The following is a 13215-nucleotide window of genomic DNA, read 5'->3' on the forward strand; positions in this document are numbered from 1 at the left end:
CCCCTCCCGCTCGGCTTGAGGGCGCTTCGTGGGTTTGGTTTTTGTGGCCTCGTTTTCGTCCTGTGTCAGCCCCGGTGGTTACATCCGATGCCATCGGGTCCTTGTGAGGCCGAGCGTGAAAATGCGAAGCGAAGAGGCAAGGGCGAAACCGAGGCGAATCCAGCGGCACGCGGATAGGGCCCGGGCGCGAACGCAGAAGTGCCCGGGGTGGGAGGCGGGGGGAGAAGCGCAGCGCCCTGGAGACGCCGGAGATGGAATCGGCCCCCAAGGCCGCGACCCCCGAGGGGCGGAGCGTCCCCCTGCGTGCCGTTAGGTAGTTCCTTGATGTGGAGGCAGCGGAGGAGCTGCGGGTGTGCCAGGGCCGAGATCGGGGACCCGGAGGAGCTCGAATGACAGTGCGGTGGGGACACGTCGGCTTCACTTCAACGACCCGTTCTCCGGAGACCCCTCGCCCCTGTGGGGGATGACGGAAGCCGGTAAGGGCCTTCGGGCCGGGTGTGGTGGGGACTCGGTCGCGGTGCGGGAGGGCAGGAGGGAGGGGACCGTGACGCGGCGGCGCGGATGGCTCGAGGGCGCGAAGGCCCTGGAGCGAGGTCTCGTGCGTGGCGGGGAGGGTGTGAGGCCGCGGTGCTCACCCCGGACCCGAGGTGGGGCGTCGTTCGCTGCGGGCGTGAGGGCTGAGCCTGCTGGGTGCCCTCGCCTTCCTGCTGAGCGCTGCGGCCCCGCTCAGGAAACAGATGTTTGTGCGTTTCGTTCAGTTTCTTTTCCTTCCCTTCCCCAGCAGGCGGGGGTGATGGCGGCGCCCCCCAGCCAGACTGCTGCTTTCCCGCTTTGCCTTGGTCGGGGTCCAGCCAGAAAGGTATTCCTCTCCCGCTTTTCCACGCAGCGCGCGCCTGTCCTGTTTGCACGGAACGACCAGCTTTTGTGTATGTCTGTGTCTTGAAGCCACGTGGCCTCAGGAGAGTTCCGAATTTGGGGAAAATGGATCCAAATCAGATCGTGCGAAGGGAGGACCTAGATTTAATTCGCCTTCAGTTTGTTAGACTATTAGGAGTTTTTCTAGTACTCAACCAAGTAAGACCCCAAATAAGGCTAAGTAGAGCTAAATAACAGTTCTCAATGATTTTTTTTAAGATTTTATTTTCTTATTAGATAGATCACAAGTAGACGGGGCGGGGCTGGGACTCGATCCCAGGACCCTGAGATCATGACCTGAGCCAGGCAGAGGCTTTAACCCACCGAGCCACCCAGGCGCCCCAGTTTTCTACTTAAGGAAAAAAATTTTGCCTCGGTTTTTTGGGTAACCATTTTACTGAGGTATAACTCGTATACCGTACAGTGAACCTATGTAAAATGCGTGCAATTCAGTGGGTTTTAGGATATTCATGAGTTGAGCAACCATCACCACAGTCAGTTTTAGAACATTTTTATAACCACCCTCCCTCCCCAGAAAAGAAAACCCGTTCCCATTAACATTCGCTCCCTCTCCCTACCTTCTGTTATTGGAAACCACTAGGGTTTTTGGTATAGATTTGCCTGTACTGCAGATTTCATATGAATGGAATCCGAAACTTAATATATGGTCTTCTATGAGTGATTTCCTTTCACTTAGAATGTGTTGGGTTTTTTGTTTTGTTTTTTTGTTTATTTGACAGAGAGAGATCACAAGTGGGCAGAGAGGCAGGAAGAGAAAGGGAGAAGCAGGCTCCCCGCTGAGCAGAGAGCCCGATGCGGGGCTCGATCCCAGGACCCTGAGACCATGACCTGAGCCGAAGGCAGAGGCTCAACCCACTGAGCCATCCTGGCGCCTCTTGCTTAGAATGTTTTTAAGGTGCATCCATGTTGAACAGTACTTCGTGTTTTTTTTAATTGCCGAAAGATGTTCCAGTGTATGGATATACAGCTGTGATTGTGTTTATCCATTCATCACTTAAACACGTGGGTGGTTTCCACTGTGGGGGTTGTTATGGATAATTCTGCTGTGAACATTAGTGTACAAGTTTGTGTTGGGACATATGTTTTCATGCTGAGTATATATCTCAGGGTGGAATTGCTGGGTCATACACTGGCTTACATTTTAACTCTTGAGGAAATGCCAAACTTTTTCCAAAGTGGCTGGACTATTTTCCATTCCCACTAGCAGTGGATGAAGGTTCCATTTCCTCCATGTTCTTGTGAGTGTGAAGTGGTACTTCATAGTGGTAGTTGCCCTATTTTTAAGGACTTGGGGTTTGTAGGGAACCTGCTAGAGGATGCTCCTTAAGTGTAGAAACAATGTCTAAGGTGAATTTGTCTTTACAGCCTCTGACACGCAAATAGATAATGTATGTTTGTTCTGTAACATCATACATGTTCGTGAAAAATACCTCCTGTTGAGAAAAATCGTGCATCTGAAAGAAGCCATACTTATAGGGAAAAAAGAAGGTTAGCATTGACTACTCAAAATCTGTGCAATTTGGTAATCTCTGAAATAGTGATCGGTACCTGGGGAAGTGCTCCTATGCCCTCCTCCCGTCCCCTCAAAGGTAACTTAAGTGGAGACTGCTGTCGGTTATAGTAGAATAGAAGAACGAGCCTGGTGGATGCTAGACATTGCAGAAAGGAAGCGGAGCTCTGAGTTACAGTGGGCTGCTAAATAGTATAACCTGTTGAGTGTGGTAGGGCAGGTGGAGGCTCTCATTTTTTACTAATTTAGAGTTGAAAGTACCCCTGGTGCCAGTTCAGCATCACAGTCTGGAAGAAAAGAGGCTTTTCTTTCTGCGTAATTGGATTTCAGATGTTGTGGCTGTTAGAGGAAAGATAAAACTGTGACACTCATATTATTCTGAAGGCATTCTTGTAATTATTAATTACAAACGAGTTACTGAAAATACAGTGCTGCAAAACATTTACTTTAATGGTGTAGACGGATTAAAAATTCACTTTATGGGGGGGCCCTGGGTGGCTCAGTGGATTAAGCCGCTGCCTTCGGCTCAGGTCATGATCTCAGGGTCCTGGGATCGAGCCCCACATCGGGTTCTCTGCTCCACAGGGAGCCTGCCTCCTCCTCTCTCTCTGCCTGCCTCTCTGCCTACTTGTGATCTCTCTCTGTCAAATAAATAAATAAAACCTAAAAAAAAAAAAAAAGAAAATTCACTTTATGGGAACCATTCGGGGTCACTGCCCTAGGTATTCTTAGTGTACTTCTGGATAGGGAAATGTGCAGGCCTTCGTAAATGCGTAATTTTTTTTGAGTTGTATTTATGTTCTTTATATTTAGTTATAACTTTTACATTTTTGTTGCTATTTTACTGGTGACATTGAGGTTCTCAGTTTGATCATTTTATTATCTTTGCTACCTTCAATAACTTCATATCCAGTGATTAATCCTTTTCACTGCTGTTCACATAATGAACTGTTGTGATTATTGGATATGTAAATGAGGATATATAAGCTGTATTAAAGATGTTACTGCAAAAGGCATTGACCATTTATGCAATATAATTTAAAGAAAATATTTCTTTTCAGGAATTAACATTCTTGGAGATGTTGGAAAAAGATTCCTGGGCCTTGCAAGATAATTACTCCACATATACAGTGGAGGTAGCATATCAGTATATATCTTTGTTTTATTTACTTATATATTTATTAAGATTCATTTATTTATTTAACAGAGAGACAGTGAGAGAGGGAATACAAGCAGGGGGAGTGGGAGAGGGAGAAGCAGGCTTCCTGCCAAGCAGGGAGCCGGACGCAGGGGGGCTTGATCCCAGGACCCTGGGATCATAACCTGAGCTGAAGGCAGACACTTAACGACTTTCTGTTTTAAATAAATGCCCCTTCTGTTTTAAATCTACTAAGTACTGTTTTAAATGTATCAAGTGTTCCTGGAACAATAGTGCTGAGTACTGCTGAGTTGCAAATAGAGGATTGTCCAAGTAAAGATTTATGAAGGCTTTGGTAAAATATAATTTCCTGTTACAGAGTCTCATTGATTCGGTAGTTTGGGGGAAAAAATAAAAACGAATGGTTGTTGAACTATTACATGTCAGGCATTGTGCTAAGCATTTTATACACACAGTTTTGGTTTTTATAAACACTGTTTCTCACAAACATGAAACCAGATAGACTTTTTTTTTTTTTAATTTTGGGGGAGGAGCTGCTAGAGAATGCTCTTTGAGTGTAGGAGAAGCCCACTGCCCCCATCCCTCCTTCAGAGGGAGAAGCAGGTGCTCCTTGCTAAACAAGGAGCCTGGAGGCGGAGCTCAATCCCAGGACCGAGATCCTGAAGGCAAAGGCTTTTTTTTTTAAATGTTCATATTCATTTTATTCACTTTTTTAAAGATTTTTTATTTATTGGACAGAGAGAGAGAGAGCGATCACAAGTAGGCAGAGCAGCAGGCAGAGAGAGAGGGAAGCAGGCTCCCCGCTGAGCAGAGAGCCCAATGCGGGGCTCCATCCCAGGACGCTGCGATCATGAGCTGAGCCGAAGGCAGAGGCTTTAACCTGAAGGCAAAGGCTTAATGAACTGAACCGCCTAGGTACCTTGAAAGCAAATAGACTTTTTGCTTTCTAGGACTGGTATCTTCCTTATTAAACATCTACCCTTTTGTCAGATTCTTAACTAGTTCTAGAACCCTTAATGCTCTCATATATTAAAATGTATTTCTAGTTAACGGACATTCTTGCTGAGTTTTTCATCTTTTCAGTTCAGAGAGCCTTGGGGTTTTGAAATTATTGGTGGCCAACTATAAAAAACTGTTCTAAATCTGATCCTTTCCCCAGGTGTTCTGGGATTGAGCCCCTTGTTGGGCTACCTGCTCAGTGGGAAGTCTGCTTCTCCCTCTTCCCCTGCTCCTGCCCTCTCTCCTTCTCACACTTCTCTCTCCTGTGTGCTCTTTCTCTAATAAATAAATAAAATAAAAGATTTTATTTATTTTTGAGAGAGAAAGCATGTGAGCAAGTGGCAGGAAGTGGGGGAGGCAGAGGGAGAGGAAGAACTGAGCAGGGAGCCCAGGGCTCTATCCCAGGACCCCAAGATTATGACCCAGGCCAAAATCCAGAGTTGGCCACCCAGGTACCCCCTACATTTTACTTTTTGAATATGGACTGTGGTTTTCTGTATTAATTATTTATTGCTATATAGAAATTAACCAAAACTTACTAGTTTACAACAGCAAATGCTTATCTTACAGTGAGGAGGGTGAAGCGGAGAGACGTGTTTTCTTGATTTTCACTTGGCAAGTCTCTGTTTCTTGATGGCTCTTGGCTAAAGACTTCAGTTCCACGCCCTGTGGAGAGTATCCCCACAACGTGACAGCTGGCTTCCACCAGAGGCAGTGACGGCATGTAGGTGGGCCCATGCAGGGATGTGAATTCCAAAGGGTCGGGGAGTGTTGGGGATCCTCCTGGAGGTTGACTACCACACCTGACTCTTGTTTAAATTGCTTCAGTTTATTGAATCAAGAGTTTCGTATTTGGCCCTCAGGTCCGATAATTAGAAGTGTGAGAGTCTGGATCCAATAAGCGCTCTCTTTTCTAAGGTGCACGGTTTCTTGCCGGTGAATATATCACTTCCATATATGATGCTATAGTCCTTTTCGAAGTTTTCTAGGGAGTGTATAAGAAAACTCATTTTATAGCTAGAATACTCTACCTTGATCATGTATATTTTTTGGACCCATTTCCCCTTTCCCAGTTCTTCTAGGGGGAGGTGGTTGGAGAAGGTGGAGGTAGACTGTAGATAGAAGGACCCGTGCTATTTTGCTTGCGGTGCACACTGACTTGGTGGAAATTCCTGTTTCAAGTTTTTCAAGGAATGTAGTCCACAAAGACGTAAAGGCACTTACTCAAATATTTGACATAGTCTGGAATGAAGGTACAGATATGCTGCAGCAGCTTTAAGGCAGTTTGTCCTTTGCTCAAAAGCTTGGTGTTTATCCAACATGGTGAGTGTGCTTTTCTTTCTTTTGTAAGTAGGCTCCACGCTGAGCCTTGATCCCAGGACCTTGAGATCAAGACCTGAGCTGAGAGATCAAGAGTCAGACTCTTAAAACGACTGAACTGCCCAGGCGCCCCATACTTCCTTTCTCTCTGTTGCTCTGCTCCTTCCATGGTCTTCTGTCCCTCTTAATGAGCAAAATATAGACTTTACCAAGCAATCAGAATCCCCATTGGCAGAATTCTAATTAGGGCTCAAGATTTTAATCTTTTGAGCCTTTTCCCTTTATAACTGCTTAAAAGATGTTTGTTAGGAGGGACAATTCTCCCCCTTTTCTTTTAAAAGCTTACATGCGGGCGCCTGGGTGGCTCAGTGGTTTAAGCCGCTGCCTTCGGCTCAGGTCATGATCTCAGGGTCCTGGGATCGAGTCCCGCATCGGGCTCTCTGCTCAGCAGGGAGCCTGCTTCCCTCTCACTCTCTCTGCCTGCCTCTCTGCCTACTTGTATCTCTCTCTGTCAAATAAATAAATAAAATCTTAAAAAAAAAAAAAATAAAAAAAAAAAATAAAAGCTTACATGCTTCTAATGATTGGAGATACTGTCAGATAACAAAAAGCATTACAGATGAAACAAGATATAACCAGTTTTGGAATGTATTTGTATTAAGCTATGATTATCCTTTCCTTGGCAAGCTTAATGTTGAGAATATATTTCTAAGTTAGCATAAGGTAATCTATGCAAAGTAGGTAAATAGTACACTTGAAATACACTTGAAATTATCTTTAGTGTGAGTTTTTTTCCCAATCATAGTAAAATTGGAAGTCTTAACCTGTTTATGAGAAAATTTATAGAAATGTGCATTTATTATGTGTTCTTTAAAAGGGGCTAAATCATGAAAACCTTATGATTAAAGCTTAAGTTGAAAATAGGAAAAAAATACAAATGTCCAATGATTAAACTTTTTCCACTGCTGTTCACATCATGATTTGTTGTGATTAATGTATGTGGATGAGGACATAATGGAAAAAGAAAATTGTAGTGGGAGGAAGAAAAGTATAGATGGGATGTAGTTTCTGTGTGTTGATTTACTTATTAATGTTTTGCCTTTTAGGAATGAAATTGAAGGGTGTTTTTCTTAAAGGACATCATTTTGTCAGATTTATCTGATAAATGTGAACATTTATATTGAAGGTAAGAGGTTTATGAATTTGTTAATTTTGACAAAAGAACAGAAAATCAGGTATCAGTTAACAGCGGATACTGGAGCATAATGTGGGTATCATACTCAATTTTTTTTCCTTATTTCACCTTTGAAAAATAATACAATTTTCTAAGTCAGTAGATTTGATTCAGGATTGGCAATTGGGTGACTGGGGTCAGGACTTTTAACCTTCATGATCGTCTTTTCTCAAAAATAATAATGGAAGTCAGCCCCTGAAATTCTTGGAGATCATATGTTGCAGGGTTTAAATTTGCTGAACTTTTGGATGTTCTATAAATGATCTTTGATACGCTAATGAATGACCATCCTATAATTTAAGCTTTATTCAAAAACAATGGATAGGTAGTCAAAAGCTGGAAATCTCAAATCTAACACCAGATTAATTTGTCAGGCATGTTGTCTTGGGGTGTTTCAAATCCGAGAAATACAAAGATATAAAGAAGAATGTTTGCAAATACTCAGTGTTGATTTACATACATTTTCTATTTCTACAAACATAAAAGTTGATGAAAAACTTTGTTTATATGCCTTAATGAAAAGATGTACAAAATAAGTGTATTCAGAAACAAAACTAAAACCTTAATGAGATGGATGCTGTTACAGGAGAGTAAACATGGTGTCTGCTGGATGGTATGGAATAAGTTGTAAACACACAGTCTGGTGCCTTGTGATGACTGTAAAGTTACACAGTCTGGACAACAGTAGATTTGTCCAGAACTTTACTCTTTTGCAAACCTCAGCATTATTGAAATGAGGGAGGGGGCCTAAATTCTCAAAAGGATGTCTTTGGACTGTCTGCAAACCCTAATATGAAGAATTATATATTACATTGTCTCCAAACATTTTTCTAGCTCCAGTAAGTAATTCAGTCTGGAACTAACATTCCTTTGAGAAAACCTTCCGTTTTTTATTTTGATCTAGGGTTATGTTTGGCTAGTAGTTAAATTGGTTTAAAAGTTGACTATTTTGTGAACTAATACAAGGTTTTCTTTTTAGATACAGGTAGTCTTTACTTTGCACCGTTCCAGTATACATGAAGATCAGTTTTCACAGTTAACATGGATTCCCCTACAACATGGTTGAAATTTCAGTTACTACAATAGTAACCAAATTGTTGCATAAGCTTTCCTGAAGCTCTTTATTCCACAAATGATTATATACATAAAAGATGGTCAGTAACCACTTCTATCACTTCTTTCAGAAGTCTGTTGGTCAGTGATCATTAATCACTGAACATCTGTCAGTTCACAAAGAGTAAAGCATGTAGTTGTGTTGCCTGTTTCCCAGTGATAAACTCCCCAACATTTTACAAAAATGGATCATCAAAAGAGGGAATTGGTCAACAAAGAGGACAGGGCAGCAAAGAGACAAAAATTGGTAACACTGGAAGTGACACTGGACATCATTAGAAGATTGGAAAATGGTGACAGCAGAGCAAAGACAAGACCTGGGCTGACATGAGCCTGTAGTACGAACCATCTTTTAAAAGTTCATTGAAACAAGAACTTTTAGGTAGAGTTGCTTCAACATGTTTTAGTTTAAATTGTACTAGGAACAGAAAGCCATGTATGGTCGAAATGGAGTGTTTACTTCTACTTTGGACTGAGGGGTCTAATAAACAATCCCAATCACTTTGGCTAGCATTCAAGCCAAAGTGTTGAGGTTAGTTGCTGCACTGAAGGAAAATGGTAGCTAAAAGAAAACTGAAAAAAACAAAAAACAAACGTTTTACCATCCATACAGGCTGGTTTCATCACCTCCAGAGTCGGCATGAATTGATTCACGTTCACTCGGATAAGGTTGCTACTGTGAAATGTGCACCATTATTCCAAGAATCATAGGCAGTCCTTGCTTTGCCCAGTACAAGACTACTGTGTTTAAATAACAAAGACTAGTGTGTAAAAACCGCACAGGGTTTGGCTATAATGTAAAGGGAGTTCCTAGAAGATTCAGATGACCGTGGGAATGTTGACACTCCTACCATTCGAGCAGCAGCCTACCATTCGAGCAGCAGTTCTAGATACACAACCGGAAGAATTGAGTGAAGAACATCGTAATAAAGGAGAAAAGCATTTGTGTGTTGTAAAGGAAGAGTATGTTTCAGAGCAAGTGATGTGGGTGAAAAAACCACATTAAAGGAGCTCTCAGATATTTCATGACATTGAATGCGTAAGGAATTAAATTTTAGAAGCTGATCCAAACTCAAGAGTATGACAGTTTGCCAAGGTGTAGAGAAGATGCTTGTTCTATACTGTAAATTACATGAGAAAGCAAGCACTGTTCAAACTCTTGAGACTTTACTATAAATAAAATGCTATAATTTTCAATGTTTCTGTTTTCAATACTTCTTATATTTATAACCAAAATCAAGAAAGTTTATGATCTGACAAATCTTAGGTTACAGAACAATTAAGATTATTAATCCCATAGATTGACTGTTTTGCAGTTTCAGTTGCACAGTCCACAGAACTCCCTGCATTTAAAAGAACTAGGAACTCTGTATTTAACCAGATATAGATTAAGCCTAGAAACAAATATACTTTACCTTTATGAGCATTAGTTATAATCGACTTTTTTTTTTCTTTTAAAGATTTTATTTATTTATTTGACAGATCACAAGTAGGCAGAGAGGCAGGCAGAGAGAGGGGGAAGCAGACTCCCCGCTGAGCAGAGAGCCCGATGCGGGACTCCATCCCAGGACCCTGAGATCATGACCTGAGCCGAAAGCAGCGGCTTAACCCACTGAGCCATCCAGGTGCCGCATAATCAACATTTTTCGTACTGCCTTTGTATGTTCCTATGTTGAGGCTATTAAATAAATTTGTCATTCTGTATGTCTTTGACTTTGAATGTTGATCCATTTTAGGTAAAATCTAATGGAATAGGTGTTGCAAACTTTTCTTGTAAAGGACCATACAGTAAATACTTTAGGCTTTGCAGACTGTTAGGGTTTCTGTAGCAACTACTCAGCTTTGCCCATGTAGCATGAAAACCACCACTGACCACACCGAATCATTGAAAGTGGCTGTGTCCAGTCATGGGACTTCATGAAGGGCCTTGTTTACCTCCCAGCGTACCAAAGGGGGTGGGGAGCAGGGAGCTTTATAGCTCGACTTGTGCAAGAGGAACATGTACATTAAATGATGCCAAAGAATAACCACTGCTTGAATCACGGCATTTTAGTAAAGCGGTTCAGATGAACCCGTTCTCCATGCCAGTGTGCGATTCCAGGTAGTAGGGAGTTTGGTATTTCCTGTTAACTCCAATGATGGGCCCACGTTAAAGTAAGTCTAATCTTTTACAGGCTCCTCCCGGTACACGCAGCTGTAGGTAAAGCTGGCTTTGTAGGACACCGGACGTCAGCTACTGCAACCTAAGTAATCCGTTTCAGCTGTTCGTGTCCTAGAAAAACCTCGGCTTTTCCAATTAAAAGGGTGTTAGAATTAAAAGAGTGCAGGGGAGTGCAAAATCCTACTCTCCCGCACTCAGAAGCGGAGGCGCTTTAGAGAGGCTTGAGGACGGGTGCGTGTCACAACTGCTCCAGCAGCTGGCCGACCTGGGTTCGGCCCGGGTCCTGACCTCTACTAAGTACTTTTCTTCCGGTTTACGTCCTTTGCTGCAAAACCACCGAAATGCAAACGACACGCAGGCAGCACGCGCACTGCCACGGCCTGCGGCGAACCTCCGGTCCCCAGGAGCACCGTGACTGCTCCGCGCCCCTTCGGAGTGACAGAGCAGCCGTGACCTAACAGATGTTCTTCATCTCACTTGTTCGCTTCTGCACGCACAGGCAGAGGGAGAAGCAGCCTCCCGCTGCGCGGCGAGCCCCACTGGGGCCCGCCCCGGGGCCCGCAACCCGAGCCATGCGGGCGCCCTCGCAGCAGACCCTGACCAGGCCGTTCGGTTTGAAGGAAGTTTTTTTTTTTAAAGATTTTATTTATTTATTTGACAGAGAGAGATCACAAGTAGGCAGAGAGGCAGGCAGAAGAGGAGGAAGCAGGCTCCCCGCGGAGCAGAGAGCCCGACGCGGGGCCCGATCCCAGGACCCCGAGATCACGACCCGAGCCGAAGGCAGCGGCCCAACCCACTGAGCCACCCAGGCGCCCCTTGAAGGAAGTTCTCAAAGGCAACACCCAGAGCCAACCGCGACATCCTGAAGACCCAGTCACTCTCGTTCCAGCCGTTGGCGCCTGTGGCCCGACCTCCGCGTGCCTCGGCCGGCGCCGCCGTGTCGCCGGGCTGCGCTCGTCCCCCGGCACTAACGCTACGTGGCGTCCCTGCGGGCCTCCGCCGCTCTCCGAAGAGACGGCTCCTCCCCGCAGCGCCCAGCTCACCGCATCCTCGCCCTGCACGCCGCCCCTCACAGCCGGTCGCCAGCCCCGCAGGGCCCCGCCACCCTCACGCGCGCCCGGACTCGGCCTCTGCCCGCCGCCGCTCCCGGAAGTGAGGCCGTGGGCTGCGCGCCGGAGTGGGCGGGGCGAGGCGTCGCTCCCGGAAGTACGGCGGCGGGCTGCGCGCCGGAGTGGGCGGGGCGAGGCGTCGCTCCCGGAAGCGTCGGCCGGCGGCGGGGAGGGGCTGCGGCTGCCACGTTGGAGCGGAACGTGGAGGTGGCCCTGGGGCCGGAGGAGGGGCGGCGGCGGCGAATGCTGGGAGACCCCGACGGGCGTCGCGCGGACACGGGAGCCGGCCGCTGAGGGTCCCCGCCAGGTGTGTGCGTCTCTCTCCCCCACCCCCGGCCTTCGCCGGCCTTCGGGCCTTGCGGTAGAGCACAGGCGAGGGCGGGGAGCGCGGCGTCTGTCCCCGCCGGTCCCCGCCAGCCTGCGGCCCGGTCTGTGGTGGCGACGCGCGCCTGCTCCTCGTTTCGGGCCCGTCGGGACAGCGCCTGGCGTCACGGCTGCCTCGGGGATCGCGGCGATCCCCATCCGCCGGCGTCTCCACTGCGGAGCGGGCGCTCCCTGGGGTTCGACGGGACGTCCTGCCGGGGCGGCCCCGGGGTCTGCGTTAGACGCCCGCACAGCCTCGGGCGCGCAGAGGTGCGGGCCCCAAGGGAGGGAGGGGAGCGAACCCCAGGATCACTTGGGGTGACTGTGAGGATTTCGGTTCGCGTCTGAAGTGTCGCGGGTTTGCAGGCTCGCGGGTGGCGAAGTGCCGGCCGCTGTCCCCGAGCCGGGCCGGACCGCCTCGCGGTGGTCCTCGCGGAAGGCCAGAGTGTCGTCGGTCTCCTCGGACGCGATCCCGAGGAGGGAGTAAACCGCAGGGGGGCGTGCAGCGAGCCAGAGGGTCGCAGGGGCGGGTGGGCGCCGCGAACGTCGCGGGGAGCGCGGCCGCTGGTCTGACGTCGGTCCCCGCGGGGGCGCGGCGGGCTGCGGGCGCGTCTCCTCCGCGCAGGTCCTGCGGTTCGGCCGTCGTCGTCGCCGCGCGGAGCTGCGTCCGGTCGAGAAGTAGAGGCCGCCCGTCCCGGTCGTCTGTGCTGGCCGGTTGTCGGGCCGAAGTCCGCCCGCCGTGTCCGGGCTTGCTCCGGGCTCTGACCGCTCCGGGGAAGGTCCGCAGCCCGACGAGCTTGGGGGAAACCTTTTTGGTTTGGTTTTGGTTCTTTTTGAAACTTGTAACTGCAAAGAGCAGTGGTTCTTCACTTTATGAAATTCCCTTTTTAGATCTGTTGAAAGCATTGGATCACCTTCCTAGGAAAATGCGCGCGCGCACACAGGATTTTCTACACAATTTCATGAGGTTTACAGATGCCAAGTTAGAAATTCTTATCAAGTGATATGATTAAATCGATTTTTGCCGTGTTTTTAGAAATGTGTCATTCTTAGGTTAATTTCAGCTCAAAAGATTATTAGATTCTGGGTAAGTATGACAGCATTTACTTCAGTGCACAGTGAGTTCTTTGGCTTTGGTTGAATGCGATGAGCCTAGAACATTGATAACACTAAATAAATCCTCTAGAACAAATGTGCCATCCGTAAAAAGGTATTTGCCCACACAGATGGGCAAATGCAGTGTTTTTACCAAACACAGTGCCAGGTAGGGATTGTTCGAGAGTAAGAGTTTCCAATTGTTGTTGTTTTAAC

General features: G+C 46.8%; 2 protein-coding genes and 1 long non-coding RNA gene across 19 annotated transcripts in view; 2 read left to right on the forward strand and 1 right to left on the reverse strand.

Annotated features, from left to right (window-relative positions):
* Positions 1-332: 332 nt before the first annotated feature.
* LOC123935355 lies at positions 333-6268 on the forward strand. Its single transcript, XR_006816893.1, has 3 exons — positions 333-476; positions 782-859; positions 5175-6268. It is a non-coding gene; the product is annotated as an uncharacterized LOC123935355 (long non-coding RNA).
* Positions 6269-6484: 216 nt separating this feature from the next.
* On the reverse strand, positions 6485-12063 carry LOC123932649 (translation initiation factor IF-2-like). Its single transcript, XM_045991120.1, has 2 exons — positions 11255-12063; positions 6485-11052 (listed from the first exon to the last, which is right to left on the reverse strand). Exons 1-2 carry the CDS (start codon positions 12061-12063, stop codon positions 10887-10889), a joined length of 975 nt encoding a protein of 324 aa, XP_045847076.1. The 3' UTR covers positions 6485-10886.
* SEC31A (SEC31 homolog A, COPII coat complex component) overlaps positions 11720-13215 on the forward strand; it is a 75529-nt gene continuing 74033 nt past the window's right edge. For 16 of the 17 annotated variants that reach the window (XM_045995759.1, XM_045995776.1, XM_045995784.1 and 13 more), the window contains exon 1: positions 11720-11848. The gene's annotated coding sequence lies outside the window, so the exon portion shown is untranslated. The remainder of the gene's footprint in view (positions 11849-13215) is intronic. The other variant, XM_045995848.1, reaches the window with a different exon arrangement.

The sequence above is a fragment of the Meles meles genome, chromosome 2 (assembly GCF_922984935.1).
Source record: "Meles meles chromosome 2, mMelMel3.1 paternal haplotype, whole genome shotgun sequence".
NCBI lineage: Eukaryota > Metazoa > Chordata > Mammalia > Carnivora > Mustelidae > Meles > Meles meles.